Source organism: Lutjanus erythropterus, chromosome 24 (genome assembly GCF_056507025.1).
Source record: "Lutjanus erythropterus isolate fLutEry1 chromosome 24, fLutEry1.hap2, whole genome shotgun sequence".
NCBI lineage: Eukaryota > Metazoa > Chordata > Actinopteri > Lutjaniformes > Lutjanidae > Lutjanus > Lutjanus erythropterus.
Genome location: NC_139340.1, coordinates 17814923 through 17838723, shown reverse-complemented (window position 1 = coordinate 17838723; position 23801 = coordinate 17814923). Strand labels below are relative to the sequence as shown.

At 41.7% G+C, this 23801-nt stretch overlaps 1 protein-coding gene across 2 annotated transcripts; it reads right to left on the bottom strand.

Annotated features, from left to right (window-relative positions):
* Nucleotides 1–1758: 1758 nt before the first annotated feature.
* tmem198ab (transmembrane protein 198ab) lies at nt 1759–23301 on the bottom strand. Of its 2 annotated transcripts, none has more exons than XM_084713968.1 (5): nt 22879–23301; nt 4876–5159; nt 4164–4745; nt 3368–3564; nt 1759–2972 (listed from the first exon to the last, which is right to left on the bottom strand). In XM_084713968.1, the coding sequence occupies exons 2-5, from the start codon at nt 5030–5032 to the stop codon at nt 2820–2822; spliced, it is 1089 nt and encodes a 362-aa protein (XP_084570094.1). In that variant the 5' UTR covers nt 5033–5159; nt 22879–23301; the 3' UTR covers nt 1759–2819. The 2 variants fall into 2 exon arrangements, with proteins under 2 accessions (XP_084570094.1, XP_084570095.1); XM_084713969.1 differs by lacking the exon at nt 22879–23301 and adding an exon at nt 14848–15201.
* Between the last annotated feature and the right edge of the window lie 500 nt (nt 23302–23801).

Genomic DNA, 23801 nt, shown 5'->3' with positions numbered 1-23801 from the left:
CGAGGATTAATATCAGTAAATCACAAATTCAACCCACCGACTTTTGTCTGACAAAAATTTATCCTCTGAAGGCAACGACAATGTTGTCAGAGACTCCAGTTGTGACATTTCCTCCCTATTTCTCCTTAATTTCTCCTGATTTCAGTCACATTCTGTTTTTTTTTTCATTATCATAAACTGTTTCTGACACTGTATATGTATATAAGCCCTATACAACTCTATAAGTCCTCTGTTTCTACTTGGACAACAAACCAGACTTCCTAAGTAGAGGTCATGCATATTGCATTATGGAGTAGAGCAAAAATAAAAAGTATTCAACATCAAAATGTTGCTGCAGTGTAGAGCTGCAGATTATAAATCGATTATCAAATTAATCTGCATCTATTTTGATAATCAAAACTTGGTTTGAGTCTTTTTTTAAGAGAAAAAAAAATCAAATGTCTCAGATTTCTGACTAAAGCAGTGATCTCTATAATCAGATATCTGCATATGAATTAGTGTTTGATGACTGGATGATCACTGGCTGTTTTTTGGGGGGCATTTTTTTGGATTTTTGTCATTTTATTTTGCTAATGTAGAGAGAGAGCTGCTGCTCAGTGAGGCACTCTCATCCAGCACACACCCACTCAGCCGGAGAGCTGGAGGAGGACGAATGAGAGGAAAACAGCCTGTAGAGCCAAACTATTTTCACTCTTTTCACTTCCAAAGTGGTGAATTAAGGATTTATTTGGACTGAACCAAGGAAAGACTAACAAAGATGGTTTTTGGTTTTGATTAAGTGTGTTTTTCAGTGAGTTTCATCTTTGATTATGGAATAAAAAAATATACCACCCAAGTACGATGCTACTTCTGAAACTGAGCATTACTACTCCACGTTTTAAAACTTTCACTAAAGTTTGAGTCTCCTCACTATTGCACATAGTTTTAACTTGTTCAAGACAGGATTGAAATGTTGTTGGCAACATTTGTTGCATGCCAGGAACATCTAAGTTTTAAGGCTCTGGTTGAGTGTTTGAAAACTCAAATTTCTTCTTCTTGGTTTTGACCACCCAAGCACACAAGTCAACACAAACCTCAAGGATCTATGTACTGATTGCATTACAAAATCTTTTTGATTCTCATGAAGCTGTTTGCAATTACTTGTTCTAACGCCGTCACCTCGAGATCATGACTTGATTATTTTGTTATCTTGAGAAAACAAGATTTTTTATCTTGAGATATTCGCACCAATATCAAGAGAGAAACAAAAGGTTGTTTCCTCTTAGTAGTTATACGGTTCATCAGAGATCAGGAGTGCCATGCCAGCATGCACAGATGATGATTTTGGATTTAAGCTTATTGGATCAAAGAGCACTCATTATTGATCAATGCTTCAATCACCATCTAACACCATCTAATATCATTTAAAGAGAAGACTGGCTCAGCTGATACTTCACAGGTGAGTGAACTTCAGTAATCATGATAAATTATCTCATTATCTCAAGAAATTGGCCTTTTGTTTTCTTGGAATAACAACATAATTTAACCCGTTGTTATGAGAGAACAAGCTTTGTTATCAAAATAACAAAATAATGACATTATGATCTGAAGATAATGGAGTTAAATAATTGCACATATGGCTGTTCTCAGCTCCTGTCTCAGATCTTTCCGTTATTTATTATGGAATAAAAATCTGAGCATAAATCTCTTGGATGGTTTGCAGGCTGTAAAATTATCAGGGGTTTTGATATCCAATATCCCAACAATCCTTTCCCACGTGTTGTTGAGATCTCAGATGAGGTGCCAGTGTAAATGTGGCTTTCTTGCTGTCAAATCCCCATCATATATCCAGGCATCTGTGAAGACAACAAGCCAACTCCACTCCAGTATTTATTATTTTTTTTACCCTGCTTATCGTAGCTCCACAGCTACCTCTATGAAAAAATCCTTCTGTGATCACATTTAATGCAAAAACAAGCCATCGATAGGAGATCTGCCAGTAACCCCCCTCCTACTGCTGAATGGTACAGTCCACGGAGGGGCAAGGCACCCGTTAAAAACAGATTCCCCGGCCATCGAAGAGCAGTTTGACGCTTGAAGAAGTGTATCGTCCAGCACCAAGGGTGACGAAGGGATTCTCCCCTTTAAAAACAACTTTAAAGATGTCTCTCCACATTTCGAGGACATTTTTGTAGTCCAGATGGCACAAAGAGCGAAAGATCCCGGTTTGCATTTAAGGGCCCTTATTCCCTTCATAGATGATCTTTGTTGGACTTTTAAGATGCCTACAGGCTGAGGAACTCGTTGCTTCTGCAGCATCAGTTGAAAAACGAGAAACAGCACGCTGAACGCGGGTGAAGTTGTGTTTTGATTTTTCATACAATGCCTGTGTTTGAACCTGAGGCGGGTTTGATCCCTGATCAGTTTGACTTGAGACGGTGAGATACAGGCTGGGGCCGCTTCAGGTTTCCACGTCGACCCTCACGATTGTAGCTGCGGTTTGTGTTGTGTAAGTGCATGCATGCATTTGTGCATTTGAATCTACTGAAAGACAGTGAGAAGAGGTCAACCAGACCTCTGCACCGCACTGGTGGCTCCAGCAGGTAGCTGGAGCTGTATGATCCAAAATTTACTTAGTAAAGGGTTAAACATATTTTGCATTAAGGGTAAATCCAGCCCTGAATATATTTTCATCCTCTAAGGGGTGTGGCTAAACCCAGATAATGTTTAAACCCAGAATCTTTGCATTTAAACCCAGTGGTGGTTTGCTGTAGTGATTGTAGAGTCATGTGTCTCCCTGGTTACGGGTGTGTTCAGGCCTCTAGGAGGTGGGGGAGTGGTCAAACCCGTAGTGATGGCCCTGCAGCTCCGGTGAGGGGTGTCGTGGAGCCGCAGTCGTAGCCCACATCCACCACGGCGTGGGGGCCGCCGACCAGCCGGCTCGGGAAGGGCTGTCCCTGTACCTGCCGGTCTCTGAAACTCTGGATGTAGCTCTGCGTGGGACAGAGGAAGACTTTGATTAGAAAATGAAGGAAAGGCATCAAATGAAATATTAACAAAACAAAGACAAAGTAAAGAAGATTAAGATAAAGTAATTCAATTACAAGGGGGAAAAAAGGAAGGAAAAGATGAATTGAAGACTTTTCTTCCAGCAAGAGAAAAATATGTCTGCCATCTGCTCCCTGCCTTTACGAACACAGTGACCAGATGTCTTAGTCTGACTGGGACTGTCCCAGATGAAATAAAAAAAGACAAAGAAAAAAAACAAAACACAACAACACAAAGCATAACAACAAAATATCTGACAAAAAACAAAATAAGAAATATATATAACAAAAAAAATATTTATTTAAAATAGAAGACAGAAAATTAGATTATGGTTCTTTACCGGTGAGAGGACGTCTGTATCGTAGCGGCGGATGGGGTTGGGTTTGCGGCGGTAGGCAGGTTCAGCGTGAAGTTGCTTGGCCTGGTGATGATGGTGGGAGGAGGAGCCGTGCTGCTTCTTCTTCTTCTTGCGATAGCGGTCGTCCCGCTGACGAATCCGCATCACCTGCATCCTCCTTTGCTGCCGGCTGATGATCACTGCGAGGACAGACGGAGGTCGATGAGGAGACGCTCATGGGCTTGTTTTGATCAACCTCTTCTCTATCAAACTAAAGATAGAAGCTAGCTAGTGTCTTCTAGTTGCTCTGTAGATGTTTTAGTAAAGCTGTGGGTGGAGCTGAAAATAGTCATTCCTTTCTGTAAATAGGACTTCATATTAATAAACCCAAATATTAATAAACACAAAATAATAAGAGTAGTTCATCATATTAGGAACTTGAGGGGTTCCATGACGGTGGCTTGAGGAGCTCAATGCCGTTTGCTCACAAACATCATTAACTAACCTGTGATGAAGTGTTTGACACAGACGTACTCATATAGACCGGAACAGCACAACAGCGCCTCTTTTCTCAAGATGAAAGTGATGAATACGGTTCACAGGAATTAGCAGGATAGACAGATCAAAAAACCCTTCAAAATGTGTTGTGTTTGTCTGTCAATTATTTTTAAAAAATGGGCTTCTATTAAATACATATTTTCAATTACATAATTTACTATGAGGGACAACTTCCTGTTTTTTAGAAGTTCTGTCTCCCCGAGGACCTCCACCCAAGCCCATCACAACCAGTTTTCCTCACCCTTGGTATGGGAGTATCCCTCCGCGGTCACTTTCCACTGGACTATGACACCCAGCAGGGTGAGCGCAGGCCACACTCCGAGCACCACCCATGTCAGCCAGCACACAGGCTTGCCAGGCGCTGCTTTCATTCGCTCGTACATGTACAGCACGAGGGCGAAGAGCTCCACAAAGTAGTCCAGCGCCACAGTGATCACCGCTGCACCGAACACCGCTGTGGACAGCGTGGTAAAGAGGCGCTGCCACTGCAGGGTGAGCACGGCGAACAGCATGCCCAAGCCAAGCAGCACGCCCAGGGGCACCCAGACGGAGCGCGGCGGGCTGTCGGAAAGCTCCTCCATGCCAACCAGGGTGGCCACAGCCACCAGCAGGCCCAGCAGCAGGCCCACCATAAAGAGGCCAACGCTGCGAACCAGCATGGTGACCAGGCCGCAGAGCGTGCCGATGCCGAGGCCGATGCCCACCGAGGCCTCCACGCTCAGCTGGGTGTCCAGAACGCGCTCCTTGTAGCAGAGCATGAAGATGACGACAGAGCCAAACATCAGGCCCGTCAGGAACATCACTGCTTTGAAGCAGCGATAGCCTGAAATAACAGGAAGAAACCTTGTTAAATTAAAAGGAAGAGTTTGGATTTTTGGGTTTGATTTTTTTTTGGGCAGGTTCCCATTCTACTCCGAAGCATTCTGAATTTCCAAATCAACTTTCCGACTCACCAAAGAAGCAGTAAATGATGCCAAAGAGACAGCACATGGAGCAGACGACAGAGGGAACCACCTTGTAGCGGCCGGCGACCTCCTCGCAACCATCCAGTCGTCCGGGGCTCAGCTCCTGGTCGGGCTGGGCCAGCAGCGTCTCCAGGGTGGTCGTCATGGTGAACAGGAGGAGGGACGAGGACGGAGAGAGGGCCTCAACAGGAGAAGTGGAGGAGGAGAGGTGATCAGGTGGGAGGCGAGGAACAGGGGAGGCTAGGGAGCACCACCCAGCCACATGGTTTCACCTGTGGACAGAGGACAAGAGAGAGAAGAAGGCTTAGAGATTTTAAAGCTACCTCACCTCTATGCTTCTTTTCTTACCTGCAACCTTGAGTGTCTTTAATTATTTTTTCTATGACAACATCCGAATATTAATTAAGTATTTTATCTTATCCCAGTGTCAACGCAAAAGATTAGGCGGAATGGTTGAAAAATATCAAGTTTGTTATACGCTAACGTACGAACAGAAGTGAATTATGTGTATTAACCTTCAATCACCTTAATTAAAACACTTTCTGCAGACTATTCTACAGCAGTACAGCAATTGTTGTTTTTAGATCAATCATAAAACTGGTGGTAAAATTTGAAACATGCTTGGCAGTTTTGTCGGGTCCATGTGATTTAAATTTAATATGATCCAAAGGATCAGCGGCAAAGCCAGCAACCAAAACCCCTGTCACCCTGTTAATAAAGTGGCTTTCAAATCTGCAGCAGTGTAAAACAGATTTTGTTTTGTGTCCACACACACACACACACACACACACACAGTTTGGCTTCCCCCAATGGCGGAAACAGCGGATAATAATAGCTCAGATAACAGCGGGTGCTCGAGCTGGGTGGACGAGGGCAATCAGAGCCTCTCGCTCCGTGTTTGATCAGAAGCCATTTAAGGGGAACAAGAAATAACGTCCTTCAGGCCATTCGGGCACAAAGCAAACACTCTGACAAACATTTCTCTGATGCCTCCTTTCTCAGCAATGCAATCCTTCATCAATAATTCTGTCATTCAGCCCCTGGTGAGAGGTCTATCTAAAGTGCTCTAAAGTGTTTTCTTATGGACCTGATGCTTTCCTCCTCCTTTATTAATTGGATTTTTCTTAACCTGGAATGAGCAAACATTACCTGGAATTAATGATTTATTCTTATCTGTTTAGCCATTTATCCACCTATCCATCCATTCTTCTGTGCTCTCCCTGCAGCATTTTTCACACCTACCACCTTAAGTGGCTTCATCTTATTGTCTCATTATTTTCGTTTTATTAGTTTTGCTTAGCAAAATCCCCACTGCGATTGAAGTCACACCATAAATATCCATTTATCCATTGTTCTGTCAATTTTATGCTACTATAGCTCTAACCACAGGAGAGCTAAGGACCATTTTGTTTTTTCTTTCCCTGCAGTCTTTTCTCACCTGCAACTTTGAGTGTCCTTTCAGTTTTTATTTTTGTTTGTCAATGTCCAACAATTAAAAAAGTATTCTAGTTTATCCCTGTCTTTGTCTGTCTTCCTAAGTGGCCTCAGCTCTCACAGCCCTTCCTTTTCTTTTTGTGTCCTTTGCTACAACCTCATCTGTATTCCAGTAAGGCCCTTCATTAACAGCACTTGGTAAATATATTTGCCTCGACTTTCTCCCTCTTTGAGCCTGCCCTTGTTTGTTTTGTTTTTTTTCTGCATTTTTCAGCATCTGCCCGTGTACACCTGTCAGGGGCCTGCAGCGGCACAGCGATTCCTGACATCCCTGCTAAATCTCACCTTGTTTCTCACCTCGTTTCCTGCTGCCTTCATCATTCAAATGTCTTTCTGTTTCCTCCTTGTCCTCCTTCACCTCCTTCCTAACCTCTCATCAGTCTGTCTCACTCAGTACACACTTCATACTAAGAGCAAAGAGCTTCATGCTGAACTCAACTGTATAGTATTATGTAGAATAGCAATGTAGATATACTACTAAACTAAGAACATCCACAATTTGATTAACAAAAAACAGTTTCTACCCCCAAAGACACTTATGTATGTTAACAGTAGAATTGCAGAATTGGAGGACACAAACTCTCCATCTCTCCATCCTTTCCTCTTTTAACCTCCCTCCCATGCCTCCTCTGCCCTCCACCCCTCCTGGCTGTTTTCGTTCTCTCCATCTCTGGGTGACTTCAGTCCAACTGTGGAAGGTTTCTGGGTCAGAGGTGCTTACGCAACTTCTGTCTGGGAAACTTTGCTTTGATATTCATGAGCTCGCCCATCCCTCTCTCTTTTCCTCCTCCTTTGCCCTACCATGCCCTCTGCCTCAATTTCCTGATGCCACTCCACTCCCTTTGTTTTCTCATCACTCTCATCACCTACTTTCCTCCCTCAACCTCTAGTTAATTACCTCCCTGAGGGTTGAGCCCTGAGGATGTTGATAATTTGTTTGTGTCACGTATGGAGGTTGAAACTGGTCTGGCACGTTTGACGTATGAGGAAACCAGAGAAAGTGATCAGGTATTGAGCAAAGTGCTGTCATATATCATTAGTTCTTACAATAACACACCAATTTTCCTGAGTACAAATCCCAATTCCAAATAGTGCGGCAGAATGTTTCTCATCACAGAACTGCATGGAATTTAGGGATTTCACCAACTACAATCCAAAATCTCACTAAAAAGATTCAGAAAATCTGGAGGAGCCTGCATCAAAAACCTGTATAACCTGCAGACTTCTCTGGGCTCGAGCTCAACTGAGATGGACTGACGCAAAGTGGAAAAGTGTGCTGTGGTCTGATGAGTCCACATTTCAGATTGTTTTCACTAATCATGGACATCATGTCCTCTGGGCTAAAGAGGAAAAGGACCATTCAGATTGTTATCAGCATTAACTTAACAGGTATGGGGGGATTTGGAGCGACATGTGACGCAGTCCATGCTTATTTCATCAAGATGATGGATGTCAAGACACATTGTGGACATGTTCCAGCAGTGTCTTCATAGTAAAAGAGTTCAGGTATTAGACTGATCTGCCCGCAGTCCAGACCTGTCTCCCACTGAAAATGTGGGGTGCATTATGAAGCACAAAATACGACAACAGAGACCCCGGACTATTGAGCAGCTGAAGTCGAATACCAAGAAAGAATGAGAAAGAATTTCACTTTCAAAACAGTTAGTGTCCTCAGTTCTCAAACGCTGACTGAATCAACTTTTTATTGCAGGCATCAACTTCAGTACGAGTGTGTATTTACAAAAAGCCATAAAGTTTATCATTTGGGACATTAAACCTTTTTTTCTTTGTACTGAGCTCACATGAATATGAAAAGCATTTGCAAATCACTGTATTCTGTTTTTCTGTACATTTTACACAACATCCCAACTTTTTGTATGTTACTTTTACATTACACAAGGTATTAAAATGTGCACTGGCATCTTTTTTTTGCAAAGATATTAATTATTTTGAGCTGCAGAGACAATAGAAAGCAAAATAAACAAATTCAATCTTGCTGAAGACAAATGAGTGTGTTTTGTGGTTGCTGCTGTTGGTGAAGCACTGATTAAACTGCACTGAGTGTGTGTTTGAGACCGAGGCATTTGCATTTGAATAGAGCCATTATGGAAAAAGTCAGTAGGAAGAGGCTGATGAATAGTGCAATAAAGCACAAAAATAGCTTTAAAACAGTCTCAGACACAATACTCAGATACACACACAGGTACACATATACACAAACACACATATTCTTTCGACATTTTTATCCCCATTTTCATCCAAACATGTCATATTAATAATCATCTTTTCCTGGAGGATTAGCAGGTTACTGCAGAGTGACCTCGTGCATGTGTCTCTGTGTGTGTGTGTGTGTGTGTGTGTGTGTGTAGAAGCATTAAGCCGTTTTGTACCGCAGATCAAAACGTGCAGTTTTTATGTTTGTAGACGGATCATCCTCTGGGAAAAAAAAAAGCACAGAGAGAAAATAAACGACAGAGCAGGAGTTTCTTCTTCTGCTGTCCGAATCAGCAGCAGCAGTAACAACAACAACGCGGTTCTCCTCTTCCCACCCTGCTTCCTGTCTGTTGCCATGACGACGGAGGGATGCTGACAGACAGCCGGCAGTTGGCCCTGGTCCGAGGCCTGACCAATGGAGGAGCAGCTTAAACTCCCATAGCAACAGCATGAGAGCCAATCAGTGGCCCCGTTTGTTCCCTCTGAATGTGTTCGTGTGTGTGTGTGTGTTTGTGTGTGTGTGTGTGTGTGTGTGTGTGTGTGTGTGTGTGTGTGTGTGTGTGTGTGTGTGTGTGTGTGTGTGTGTATGTGTGTGTGTGTGTGTAAGTGTTATAAAAGCAGTGCACAATGATACAAAATAAAAATAATCAATAATTCCCCTCAAATAAATTAAAACTAAAGTAAAAAGCCTGCTTTGAAAATGTGAGCAGTAGAAAATACAGATATTTGTGTTCAAATTTTGGGAGCAAAAGTAAAAAATTGAAGTGCAGATATCTGAAAAATCTACTTAAGCAGAATAACAAAGTATTTGTATTTAGTTACTTCACACCTCTGGTTGCAAGAATAAACAAACTAAATGACAATTCAGTCTGATTTCAGCAAACTCTGAAAATCTGAGACCTAATCCAAGATATCCTGAGCTCTCCTCCTCTGCAGCGTCTGTCTGTCAGCCTAAAATTAAATGAAAAGCCAAATTTAGTCTACAGGCAGCAGATAATGTGAATTTGGTGCAGAGAAGCTCCTGGTCTCTGTGTAATAAAATGTTTTTGTAACCTTCTTGTTGCACAGTGAGCAGGCAGATCGATCAGCTGTGTTCAGAGAAAATGAAGTGGAGGAAAAAAAAAAACAGCTGAAACCTCTCATCGTCTCACTAATGACCAACACAGAAATCAATGTCTGGTCTAAACAACCAAAAGCAGCGCAGTTTAACACGGCTCAGAGTGTTTGTGGATCAGTCAGTGAGACCCAGACACACTGACACAGATGTGAGATCGTTTCCAATGCTGACATCATCAGTCTGAACTCGGCTGAAAAAGAGACGAAGCCTTTTCATGAATAAACAAAACAGTGTGTCTATTAATACACAGAGTACACAGACGGGCTGAGAAGCACATGCTGCATCAGGTCTGACCCACATGTTCGAGTCCATGTAACAGCTCAGCTCCTTTGTTAAAGTATCTTTAGTGTTTGTTTTGAAAAAAGGCGCTGACTGTTGGGATTCTACCAACAGGATGCTATTAAACACGAAACTAAAGGGTAGCACACCCACAGCATATATCACAACATCAAAAACACACACTGTCTCCTGTTGTTTTCTGTGTTTTCCCACACACAGCCCCATCAGGTTACATCACTGTCCTACATCTCAGTGCTGCTAACACACGCTGCAGCTCCTGAAAAGCAGCAGGACTCTCCAGATTGACACATCATCTCCTGTCTGTACGGTGAGTCCAAAATTCTCCGTGGCAACACAACATGTCACCTAAAAGTGAAGAGCCGCATGAGCAGCCCCCCGAAGCTGCCACACTTATTATACAGCAGAAAAAACTAAATGGAGACAAAAAAGTAAAGTTTGTCTAGTTGGTGTTAGGGATGGGCATTGAGACCCAGTTCCCTTGAGTTGGGCACCACCGCTCTCAGCGCAAAGCGTTTTTACTGCTGTTCATGTGTTTGGGCCCTTAGACTTGACTTTGGACTGGACTGGACTTTGTAAAGCTCAGCTGCTAACATTAGCATGACAGGACAAAAGAAAAAAAGTTAACAGTCCCAAGATGGAACCAGTCTGGTGACGCACCAGAACTTTTCATATCTGTCCTTAAATGAATAAATGTTTTCTGCTTCTGTTATCCTGTCTCACTGGATTAAAAATAATCTTGTTTCCGCTGCATAACATAAGCAGAGGAGGGAGACATGATTCATTTTGTGCATGTTAATGAGCTCCGGCCCAGACAGAGAAATGTCTGCCGAGGTACAACTGTGATAAAAGAAACCTTTTAGTAAAACAGTCAGTCGACTTTAATCTTTATTCCGTTTGAGCCTGTTAGAAGAATCAAACTTTAAATCCACTGAATGTGTTTGATGTCATTTGTCTTTGTCTTCTGTGTCACCTTGATGACTTCTGAGCATCACAGTCTGCCTCTTGATAATTTTCCCAACATGCTCAGCTCAGCTCTGCTCAGTGCGCTGAGGGCTGTGTACGTCATGAAATCTGTTCATGGTGCATTTATTTAATAAACGTTTTTCTTCCAAAATTTCATTTTCTCTTCTGTCGGGTGAGAAAAGCCAGAGGAACGGTACAAATGCAAACACAAACCAACAGAGAAGCATAATTCCTGCCGAAAGAGAAAATTGAGCTGTACGGCCAAAAAAACCTCTCAAGTTCTAAAATCCATTTAGTTTTATTATTTCTGCTCATAAACAAGCCCCATTTGTTCCAGCTGTCATTATTACACTCATTAAATTTGACTGGAGGTTTTCTTGACACTTCAAATTAATTAGATTTTTTTTTTCATAAACTTAAAAGTTTTAAGTGAGATAAAGTTATTGTGTGTGTGTGTGTGTGCACTGACCTACACCCAGCTGTGTTAATCCCCTCAGGATCAGACAGTTTGACGCTGGGCGACACTCTTTGACTGAACTCGTGTGTCGTTCAGCTTCAGCCAATAAGAGGGCAGAAACTCCTGTGACCTCATCAGCCGGCGTGTTGACAGCCATATGTTTACTACGTCCTGCTCCTTTTGTCTGCTTGTATTAATCTGGTGTATCAGAGCTCCAGTCGGTGCGAGTGGCTGGACTATAAATCAAAACAGAAAATGAATCCACAATGTTTGATAATTAATTGTCCAGTTCATGTAGTAAAGCAAAATGTCAAATGTTGTCTGGTTCTAACATCTCAAATGTGAGGATCTGCTGCTTTTTCTCCTTTTCTTTTTTTCCTTCTCTTTTTAAACTCAATATTTTGGGGTTTTGAAATGTTGAAACTATTTTTTTTTACACCTAAACAACTAAACCATCGAAATTTGAAGAAAAAAAAATCAACAGATTAATCAAAAATGAAAACAGTCACTTGTTGCAGCTCTAGTTTTAAGTTTTGGTATCTTACTTGACTATTTCTATTTTCTACTTTTCCTTCTGTACATGTCAGAGGGGAATATTGAAGTTTTTACTCTACATTTATTTAAAGATTGGAGTTACTTCTTAGTTTGGGCTGCTGGATGAATTCATGTGGAGTAAAGATTATTTTCATTATTAGTTAATATGTCAGTCATTTTCAGTTGTTTGGTCCATAAAATGCCAGAAAATGGTGAAAAAAATTTGACCAAAGTCCAAGATGACATCCTCAGAAACCAGAAAAACAGAAAATATTCACATTTAAGAGGCTGGAACCAATTAATCGATTATCAAAATAGTTAGTGATTAATTTAATGATTGATTAACAATCAAATATATGATAAATCGCTCCCACCCTTTGTAGCACATAACAATCACAACCTATATAACCTATCAATAATTATCAATATCAATATGAAACTTCACTATTCTGATAGGTTTTTCAACTATATTGCCCTGGCTTAGTTATAATACACAGAGGGCAAAAGAAGCAATGCACAATGTCATTTTACAGTCTGACTGTCAGAGTCATTTGTCCAAAATTTTTTTAAATTATTCATAATTGTAGAAGACATATGTATGTATTTTACAATAAAATATAGTTACATCTCAATAAATGCATCTCTGCGCAAAGATGGAAAAACAAAAACGTTCTGCTTTTGTTCTCTCCTCTTGAAAAGCAACAAGTGTGAAGAGTTAAGAAACTTCACATGTGACCATCTGCAAAACGTAACAAGTGCCTCAACTGTTGATGTGTCATGCAACAGATTTGTCCAACATGAAAACGACAACAACAACAACAACAACAACACGCAAGGTGACCGCGTGTGTCACAGTCGTGACCGATGTCTGAGTAACAGCAGAGCGTCCAGTGACATGACACAACCGACCCGCAGCAGGACTCTTCCTGGCGACGTCCTGCGCCAAAAATGAGTGGACACAACTTCCACAAATTGGAACAAATATGGAAGACAACAGCCACGTGAATATACACATATAATTGGCTTCCACACAATATTTATTTCAAAATGATTTTAGTGATTAAACAATAATTTTTTTGTTCATCTATGATCAGAACTGTGTCCATAGCAACGGTCTGTTCTTCATAGCAACTGTCTGCTACACAGAAATAACAACTTAAAATGTTGTAATTAACCAATTAAAATCAGTGTTTAACAAAGTTAACACTGTGCTCTTTAGAGGGGACACAGACCAGAGACAACAGGTTACCATGGTGATGCATTTTGGTCCTTTTGCTAATAAAGTGGATGACATCCACCCTCAAATCTCTGACTGACTGCAGTTAAATGGAAATACTCCAGCAAAGTAAAATGCCTACAAAAAGCACTTCGGTTTAATATACTAGAGTATGTGTGTGTTTAATTACTCACTCACCATTTTTAACTGGTGATTCAAGGTGCCTGCACAACATCAAACTAAATGTGAGACTAAACCATAAACCAACAACAAATCTAAATATGAAAATAACCCCAATATTTGGCTGATTTCTTAATAGAAATCTTAGGAAACTGCAGCACTCCTACAGACCAGCCTAACCTCAAAAACATGTTGGTATATTTATTTATATGTTATATTTTTACACTGTGAAACACAACGTTCTGTCTCCTAAACCCCCACAAACAAACAGTTATTGTGTTCATCCCTTGTTAAAGATAAATATGCAGCAGTTCCTCCCAGTTCTGTGTTTTTTTCTGCTGGGGTTTGAAGCATGTGGGCAAAAGTGTCAAGAGGAAGGAAAAACTGGAAAAGGAGAGGTAAAGTGAAAGAGAAGAATAGAGAGGAAAAAAATAATGAAATAAATAAAAAGCGCCAGTGGCCTTCCCACCATGCTGTGTTGCGTAACGGCCTCATAATGCATTACTCACTGCACTTCAGCTCCTTTCCAAATTGCTTTGCATTGGCAACGAGTCCCATGACTCAAAAAATACAAACCTACACATGTCCAAAAACATTTCTGCACAGGTGGAAAAAAACTGCAGGTGCACAGCCAAATGACGACATTCATAAAAGCTCCTTTAGGATTTTTAAAAAAACATTATTGATTAATTATTCAGTGATTTCATTCAGTATAGTCTCTAACTGTTTATCAGATGAGTTATAGAAAAAATGTGCAAATGTTAATCACAGTTTCCTCCAAGTTACCTGTTGGCAGGGCTGCACAATTAACCCAAATTTTATCAAAATCGCATTTCAAAACAATTTTCAAAACGCAGGAGGTGCAATATTTGTTAAAGGCAAGAAGAACCGCAATATCAGTCAAAATAATCAACAGTTAGATGGGAATGAATACGCGTTTCTTTGGTTTTTCACTTTTTTTTTCAAGACAATGTAGTGGAAAAGATTTTTGAGTTTTAAACCCAAATCAAATTCTTAAGTTTTGTTGAGAAAATGTACTTTTCTTCCTCATATAAAATTAAATCTTTGAGTTTTTAAATTCGAATTTAAAAATATTTGAGTAAATGCATTGAAATGAATGTGAATGATGTTTAAATGTTTATATTTTTAATCAAACCTATTTAATTTTTACAGCTCAATATGTCCAATTTCCAAAATACATTTATTTAATCTCTAAAACTAAGAGACTCCAGTTTTGATGATGTCCTCAATGTCTTGTTTTGTCCACAACCCATAGCAAGAGAATTTAGACATTTTTAAATTAAAAAATGACTCAAAACGATTAATCAATTATCAAAATAACTGGCGATTTATTTGATAATCAGTTAATTATGATATAATATAATAGAAATGGCCCATTAGCCAGAGTATCACAGTCTACATCACTGCTGTATCTGAAAGACACAATCTGATGTTAAAGTCCACCAGACGCTGTCCATCACTGACCTGAGGAATCTGCCACTCTGCCCGCGGCTGCATCCTGTCCTCACTCAGACCCTCTGCTCCCTCGTCACAGTGCACAAACGCCGGCAGTTTTAATGAGAAAATGAGCCGGAGCACATGATGCACACAGTCCTCACTCTGTCTCTCAGCGTCGCTCACGAGCCGTCTGAGGTAACAGGCTGCTGGCAGAGCTGCCAGAAACAGGCCTGTTCATGACGGAGGTCTGAGCGAGCTGCCAGCGTCCCGCGGCTCGCAGCGGAAGACCAAGTGTGTCACCGGTTTACATGTCAGCTTCCGGGAGAAAGACACAGCCAGAGAGAAACGAGGCTGTTGTCGTCAATCACCCTGCCGATAACCTGGCACATGTCAGTCAATACGGGCCGGGGCTGCAGTGGAAACGTGACCGATTGTGTACAGGGGATGATGTGTCCCCTGTGTGTGTGTGTGTGTGTGTGTCTACAGTGTGTGTGTCTCATCACGTGTCTCATAGGCAGGTCGGACAGGTTAAGACACGACATGAAAGATCCAAGACAGTGCTGCAGACGTAACAAAGAAACGCTGCTTTCCAGGGAACGTTGGATATTTCCCACACGGGTGACTGGAATTAAAAATTAACCCAGTTTTTAACCTCCTAAACAAAGTCTGTGCAGTTTTTAGGTTTGCCTTCCAGCTAGGAAGGGACACATATGCTTCCATGGAATTTTAAAGTTCTTGGTAGAACCCCCCTAAGTGGGTTCTAGATAAAACCACTGGGATATAAAAATGTCCTCAGTAGAACCCCCTGAGTGGATTCTTCTTACCACTCTTAGGTGGAAAGGCTCTGGATGGAAAGCACAGATAGGCCTTTTCCACCAACATGGAACCAGCCCTGTTCCAGTTCAAACACTTAATTTTGGAGAATATCCTCCAAAAATAAATTGGCTCTGAACCCAGAAAGCTGGTTCCCTGCTGGAACCAGAAAAATATCAGCTTTAAAACATATCTTTCTCATATAAACAGTTTTGGGAAAAGAAGATAAACAAGAAAAGTGCTATTTTTAAGTGTAGTAAAAGTGATGATCAGATGATCAATGTGTTTATTCCAGAGCCTTAAAAGTGCAGCAGCTGCCATGTGGTGATCTGACTTTCAGCACCAAGAACTGAACAAAAACTCTGGTGTCAAAATACAAAAAACTGTCTTCACAAATGATCTCAGTCTCTATTCATGTCAGCCGGGCTCAAAATGAAACCAAATCCTGTGGAAAACGGGAATTTTCTCATCTTCACTGGAAGAAGGTGACTCAACATCTCACCTAACAACAACGACACTCCGTGACTTGTGCGGATGAATGTTATTTGCAGCATTGACAGCTCGCACCCACAAACACGCGCACGACTCCGGTAGATTAGGCACGACCGCCGGCGCCAAAAAGGCCGAGGCGTTCTCACACCTCCTCAGATGCTCACTGAGCAGGTTACATAAGGCTGAGAGTGAATGGACTGCTCCAGTTATGAAAAAAGCATGTGTAGCTGCTGTCATCTGCTCTGATTGGACAGAATGTTGAAAATCTGCTGATGGGGAACCAGAGAGGAGAGGAAGAGGAGGAGGAGGAGGAGGAGGAAGAGGAGAGGAAGAGGAGGAGGAGGAGGAGGAGGAGGAGGAGGAGGAGGAGGAGGAAGACACTGAGGTCTTTGTCCAAGTCAGGCTCTGTTTTCTGACAGACTGCTGAGAGGGCAGCATCGAACACACGCCTCAAGAATATTTTAGTCTATAAGATGTCAAAAGATACTGAAACATCAAAATCCAAAAGCTCAAGGTCTTTAAAGGGATAGTTCAGATTATTTGTGGACAGGATCAGCTGCAAAATGTATTTTACACATCTAAAAAAAGTAGGTTCTTGATTAGAACCCTTATAATACAAAAATGTTCCCTTTGAGTGCATTCTTGATAAAACCCTTGATTCTCATCTGAACCCCCCTGGGTGGGTTCTTGTTGGCACCCTTAGGTGAAAAGGTTCTGGATGGAAACCACAGGCAGGTCTTTTCCACTAACATGCAACCAACTCTGTTCTGGTTTAAGCACCTAATTTTAGAACATATCCATCAAAAAATAAATTGGTCCAGAATCCAAAAAATGTGCATGAAAGATTCTACAGGTCGTTGTGTGTTCTGCGTGTTGTGTGGGTCAAGCTTCAAAACCAGTGTATCCTACATTTCCCATGATGCACCTCAACAGGTTGTTTAATTAGAGTATCATATCAAGAGTGAATATTTCAGACTTTAGAACCCTCCCTCCAGAGCCACGGAGGACATTATTCAGCTGTTTTCGGTTCCTCGTGTCAAGTAAACTATATGTGTAAAATCAGCAAACTGGCCCTTTAAAACAGTCCTGTCAATCAAAACTTGCTGACAAATCTCAAGTGTGCTGAGAAAATGAACCCTCAACAGGTAACTTAAGTTGCTAAACTTCTTCTAGCAAACTTGCTAAATGTTTAGACATATAGTTATTTATAATTTTCATCTGTTTACTCGTATTCTGAAGTGTTTGTCAGACTTAAGATCAGGGATAAGAGGCTGTTTAATCGTCTTCATGCTGATCGGTTGACATCAGTCTCTGCTGCGTCCGAGCAGCAGCGTTGATAATCCTCCTATCTGTGTGGTCTGCTCACCGCAGATCCAGAGATAATGAGATTCGTCTGGATGTTGTGCGGCGAGGTCGGCCAAGCTCTGGATGAACAGCAGCTTTCACAATCAGGATGTCACGTCTTTGTTCCTTGTTGACCGACCTGTACGTCCCTCTCAGGTGTCCTGCAGCAGCATGTTTGAGGACTTTCAGGAACTCAATAGATTCTTACATAACTGCCACCCTCACACAATAACGGCCTCTCTTTCTCACACTGTCTTAATCCTGCTGCTCAGTATGACTGAACAGGCCCCGAACAGCTCACTGTTCTCCCCGTCCACCGCCGCCGCCGCCGCCCTGAGGGAGCCGCTCCAGAATATCAATGATGTTTTCTTCCCGTGGAGGAGAAACTAAACTCAGGGTTGCAGCTCGAATGGTAGCAGACTCACAGGAGAGGGAAAAAAACACACATTACTTCAGTATCTGTGTGGTGTGATTTCAGGACAGCGAAAGTTCAAAAGAGGAGACAATGATGTGAACGTGCTGTACCACAGAGTGAACAGGACATTTTCTTCTTCTGCAGGATTTCATCAGTTTTCACACTAGAAGCAGAGTTCATTTTGATTCAGTTTTAAGTCATATTTTAGTCACCTGAACTGTTTTAGTTTTATTCTAGTTTTAGTTTTTTCATTTTTCAGTTGACTAAAATCTATTGTAAATCTGTTTCTAAATTCCTGCTCCTTCTGCTCCCGTCATATTTTATGTGATATGTTCAGCTGCAATTAGTAGTTATTTTTAAGAGCCACTGCCTATAAAAGTAATTAGTTACAAGCTTTTTAAATGCTTGCAGTCTATTATTTCGCCATGTCATCACTATATTGCTCAACCAAGCAGTTTGGGAAACAATGAAAACTCCACCTGTAACGTTAAAAGAGAACCGTCTGGTAAAGGACTTTAAAATGTTTAGCAGAGCCGTGTCACACAAACGAAACTAAAACAGCCAAACCCATTTTTCAGTGTACAAATGTAAAGTTTACATATTTCATGTAAACTCTCAAGTAATCAACTTTTTCAGCATCAACCTCAAAGTCATCAATTATAACGAGGATTCCTTAATAAGTAATTAAGACTGCAGTGAATCTGTTTCAATGTGGATGAATTATTCATTTGATTCACATTATGCGTCAGAAACAAACAACATGTATCCTGGTTTCTGGCTCATTAATGAAGCAAATGACGCGGATCAATGTCTGCAATAATTAATCACATTCAGACACATGTGCGGGAATAACCCATGATCCTCTCTGCTCGCCCTTACGTGCCACCTCCAGTAACAGTGCAGCACGTGTGATCGCGGGGTCGATGCCACTCACAGCGTGAGGAGCTGCAATCATCAGCTGCCATCAACCCAATTATTTCCAGCTTCAGCGCTCCAGCAGCAGAGAATAATGAACCACAGAGACATCTTTCCACTTGAGAGACTGCGGTTCGACCTCGCAGCCCGATGAGGCCTCAGAGGTGAGCCAAACATTGTTTTCACTCTACATTTAATATGTACCTGCAGATAAATGTCCACATCCTGTCACCCTCTTCTGCAGTGGCAAGACTCAGTGAGAGGAGACTGAAATGATCTAATCGATTACAATTATCTAATTGTTTTGTGAAAAAAAATACTAAAGTTTACATTTTTCTGTGTAAAAAAATGTAAAGTTAACATATTTTTGTGATAAAAATAAAAATATTATTTTTTCATTTCATCAATCAGATCTTCAAATGTCTTTTTTTTCCAATTAACAGTCCAAAACCAAAAAATATTTATGGCTATAGAAAACAAATCAAGGCAGCCAATCTTGCCATTTTTCTTGATAATTATCTGTCTCATTAATTAATCTACTGATCCGTTCAGCATCTCACACCATGATTCTCTCAACCTGAGCAGGTAAAAGGCCACATTTGAGAAGAAACCAAAGTCCAGGATCAAAACAGGAGGAGTTCTTTTTTAAATGTTCAGTAATCCTGAAGCAGGAATGAGCATCAGTTTTCACAAGACGAGTCCAGACTCTCCTGGGGCCGCCCCGTCTGCCTCTCTGCCCCCGTCAGCTCCAACAACAGGCTCTAATACTTTGAACAAACATCTGGCCCTCAGCAGCCTGCAGGTCTCAGCTCTCTGTCTGAGGATCAACACTAATTAGCTCACATCGGTGCACCTATCATCACTGCTGGACCCTGAACGCCTCGTGGCAAACTCTCACATCCACACTGTGCTTCCTGCAGATTCTCAGACTGCTGCTGATGCTGGTGGGAATCACAACATGGCAAACAAAAAAACAGCAACACAAGAGGACAGCCTGTGAGGGAGTCAAAGCTCACCTGCTCAGTGAAGGTAGAAGAATATGCCCTATTGTTCATTTTGTTGTGTCTCACACAGCTGTGATAATTAGTCAATTAATTAATCAAAAGAAAATTAGTTGCCAACTATTTTGTAGAACTGACGTATCCTGTGTTTCTCCAGAGGTTATAGCAACTAGTAACTAGCAAGCAAAGGCTTGCAGGAAACACACAGTTACCTTGAATAAATTATGGATTTTTAAGGTTTGAACATTGTTGTGTTCATTTTGGGATAACTCAGCAGATGATGTATTAAAGTTTTAATTGACATTACGTTTAGAACTTCCTTCCCTGAACACAAGGAAAGAAATTCAAGTTCTCCACCAGCTCTGCCATTCATAGAGACTGAAAAATCACTTCCTTCTATAGCTCTAAAGAACGCTGTGAATAAAATATCCACACAAGAGACAACTGAGTCATATCTTTTAAAAACTGGTTCAAATTCTACTTCTTGTGCAGCAGATGCAAGATCCAGACCGTAATGAATATTATTCATCTTTAACACAAGCCAATGACATGACATCTTACCAAAAGTTCAATTAACCAATCAGACAGCAGCTCAGTACTCAACTGGTCATTCTGTAATTAAACCAATTAATATCCTGATTTGAATGTAACCATCAATACAGAGCGATGATTCAGTAAGTGTCTCTGGACCTGCACAACCGCCTGTGACTGGATGTGATCCAGATGACAGTGAAGCTGCAGCGGAAGAGAATAAACTCTGCATCACACTCAGATAGACAGACAGGGGGGTGACGGTGAGGGTGGAGGAGGAGGAGGAGGGTGGAGACAGTCAGAGGGGTTGAAGGAGGATGCAAGCAGCACCATGCCAGAGATGTTGACCCACTGACGGATCCGAAGCGACGTGTTGTGGCATTTTCACTCCCCTGGCGGGCTGCAGAGCTCGAGCCGTGCCGCCTGACTGGGCAGATAAGACGGCGCTCTGACACACGGTGAATACACAAAGACCTCGTGGAGCCAGTTCAAGGTCTGTAGGGGTTTAATCAGCCAGTGTGTCCTCTCACCGTTTTATAACTTCAGTCTGGAGCATTCACAACACGTCAGGGTTTATTTTTAACATGAAATGCTGTCTTTCGCCTGAATGTAACCTGCTTCTGCTTCAGTTAGCACCGTCCTACATTTCCCAGCATGCCTTTCAATGACCTCAAGGGTGCATGAATCCAGTTTACTTGCAGTGGGTTATAGCTGAACAGAAAGAGTTTTTTCAAACTACTTAATCAAAATTCAACCTGGCTTGCAGCTGCAATGCATTCTGGTCTATTTCCTGTGCCTGTGGGTGTAGAAACTCTATTCTTCTAGTTTGATGGATTTATCCCTGACTGTATGTGTCAAATTGCATCTTCAGAAAGAAACCATCTTAGTATGAGGGACTATAACTGCCTTATGATAAAAATCAAGTCTTTATTTTCATGCTGCCTTCAAATTAAATTCATGTTCAAATGGTTACGTTGTGAGAACACCTACGGAACGATAACATGGACAAAAACTGTCTGTGTCTGGAAGCCAGCAAGGCTAACAATTAACTAACTAGAAAAACTAAAATGATCCCAGATGTTTCAAACAATGTTCAAAAGCCACAGAGTAATCCATATATCCATATATAGATGTAAAGAAAAGTGCTATATAAATAAAGTATTATTATATTATTATTATATGCATACACACCACATTAAAGACCAGTTCCTACACTGTTCTGTCACTGTCCTCACTTCAAATTAATAAAGATGAAATCAGGCTCATCAGGCAGCGAGGACCCCTGGGTGTCTCCAACCTCCAGAGCTTCTCACACGTTTCCATCAACCAAAGATAGAAACACATTAGAGACTCAAAGTTCATCCAGGACCTTTAAACCCGCATCACGTCTCTTTTACATCAGTCTAGACTCGACTGAAGACCATTTCTGCATCAGCAAGTACATGTTCTGACACTAAAAAATCCAAATATATATTCAATTTACAGCCATGTAAAACAAACAAATGCTCACATCTGAGAGGCTGAAACCAAAGAATGTTCCTGTCAGCTGATTAATCAATTAATCACTTCACTGGTTCTAATTCCAGATTTGAGTGATTTTAATCAGGCAAATTATTAAGATGGAGGGTTCTTGTTAAAAGCTCCCAAGTGGGTAGAAGATAGAACACATGGAACATAAAAGGGTTGTTGGTAGAACCTCCTTGATTAGTTCTAGATACAACCCATGAAATATAAAAGATTTCTGAGTAGAACCCCCTGGGTGGGTTCTTGTTAGCACCCTGAGAGGGTGGAAAGGTTCTGCATAGAACCATGGAGAGGGTTCTGGTGGAACCATTACACCACATAAGCGTTCTCTGTAGAACCTCTGATAGGAGGGTTCTGGCTGACACCTTTCAGAATGAGTCAAGGTATAACCCTTTATGTTGGGTTCTCGCTAGAACTCTGTGAAAAGGCTCGACCAGAAACCAAAAAGGGTTCTCCTATGGGGACAAGCAAAAGAACCTTGTATGGTTCTAGTTGGCAGATTTATTTCTAAGTGTACCACCTGTCTGTGGTCATCGCAGAACCTGCAGTCAGTGAACCTCTCACAATCAAATATTTTTTCTCTGTATCACAATGAGATTGTTTGAGATGCCTTCAGAACCTGTGGGATATCTCAGGCTCCAGACTGGTCCAGACATACTGACAGACAAAGCTGTGAACACATCATCTTTTCATCCATCCATCTGCTGTAATGAGGAACATTGACTGACCCTGCTGCAGCGGCCATCCGGGTCAGACATCACCGACCTCCGCGTCCATCACACGGAGCCGGCTGACCTCAATTACAGCCGCGATCCTCCACATTAAACACCATCACACTGACGCCTGGCCTCCTCTTACCTCTAAACTCCTGTTCCATCATGTTTGACAGCAGGTGTGTGTGTGTGTGTGTGTGTGTGTGTGTGTGTGTGTGTGTGTGTGTGTGTGTGTGTGTGTGTGTGTGTGTGTGAAAGAGGGGGAGAGAGAGACAAAAGAGATGCACCGTGCGCGTTAATCGCCACTCACCATCATCCCCGACAGGTTGACGACGCGCCTCGTCCGCGATCACATGACGGCAAAAGGAGCCTCCTGAGCCCGAAACACCGACCATTTTCAACGTTTTCTTCCCCGACCTGGGTGTATTCCCGTCGGTGTGGAGCTCCGTCTCTCCCCCGGCAGCCTGCAGGGCGGTGGATCCCCGACCTGACTACTCCTCCATGGGGGGATAAACACACACACACACACACACACAGACACCGGGCTGAATCACCCGGGATACATGCCGAAATATGAGTGTGAATTGGAGCTGAGGTGTCGGAGCATCCGGGCTCCGGTCAGGATGGATGGAGGATGGATGATGGATGGAGGAAACAGAGCCTCGCTCTCGGTGCGTCGGGTGAAGAAGGTGGCCTCCGCTGCAAAAAATGACGAGTCCGAACTTGTCAGAGCCTGCATCACATTTACTGACTCTGCTGGGAGGAAAAAGAAAAAGTCAGGAAGTTCCGCAGCGGCTCCTAGAGGCTGAGATTATAAATACATCCACAACCAACACTTTATTCTTTAAAATATTTGATTTTTTAAAGGCTTTTTATATGTTTTTATCATCATCATCATTATTATTATTTTAAGAGAGATTAAATACAACAAAAAATATCCACAAAAAACCCATGGAGACTTTATTCTTAATAATATTTGTAATTATTTTATCTTTTATCTTTTATTTTATTTTTTATTCCAAGGATTTTATCTAGAACCCACCTAGCGTGTTCTCCCAGGGACACTTTAATATTATGGTACTAAGAACCCTTGACAAAACTCTTTCTTCCAAAAAATGGTTCTTCAGAAGCAAATGGTTCTGGGTAGAACCTCAGCCCTCCAGGAAGAATTCTGTTGGAACCCTTATGTCTCAGACCATAGCTTGTTTCAGATTGGCTCATGCAATATTTTAC

Bases quoted from the DNA above. Each gene is read 5' to 3' on its own strand.
- tmem198ab (XM_084713968.1), bottom strand. From the start codon at position 5,032: ATGACGACCACCCTGGAGACGCTGCTGGCCCAGCCCGACCAGGAGCTG. The intron at 4,746-4,875 runs GTGAGTCGGAAA...CTGTTATTTCAG, and splicing joins CATCATTTACTGCTTCTTTG to GCTATCGCTGCTTCAAAGCA. The intron at 3,565-4,163 runs GTGAGGAAAACT...CTGTCCTCGCAG, and splicing joins GGGATACTCCCATACCAAGG to TGATCATCAGCCGGCAGCAA.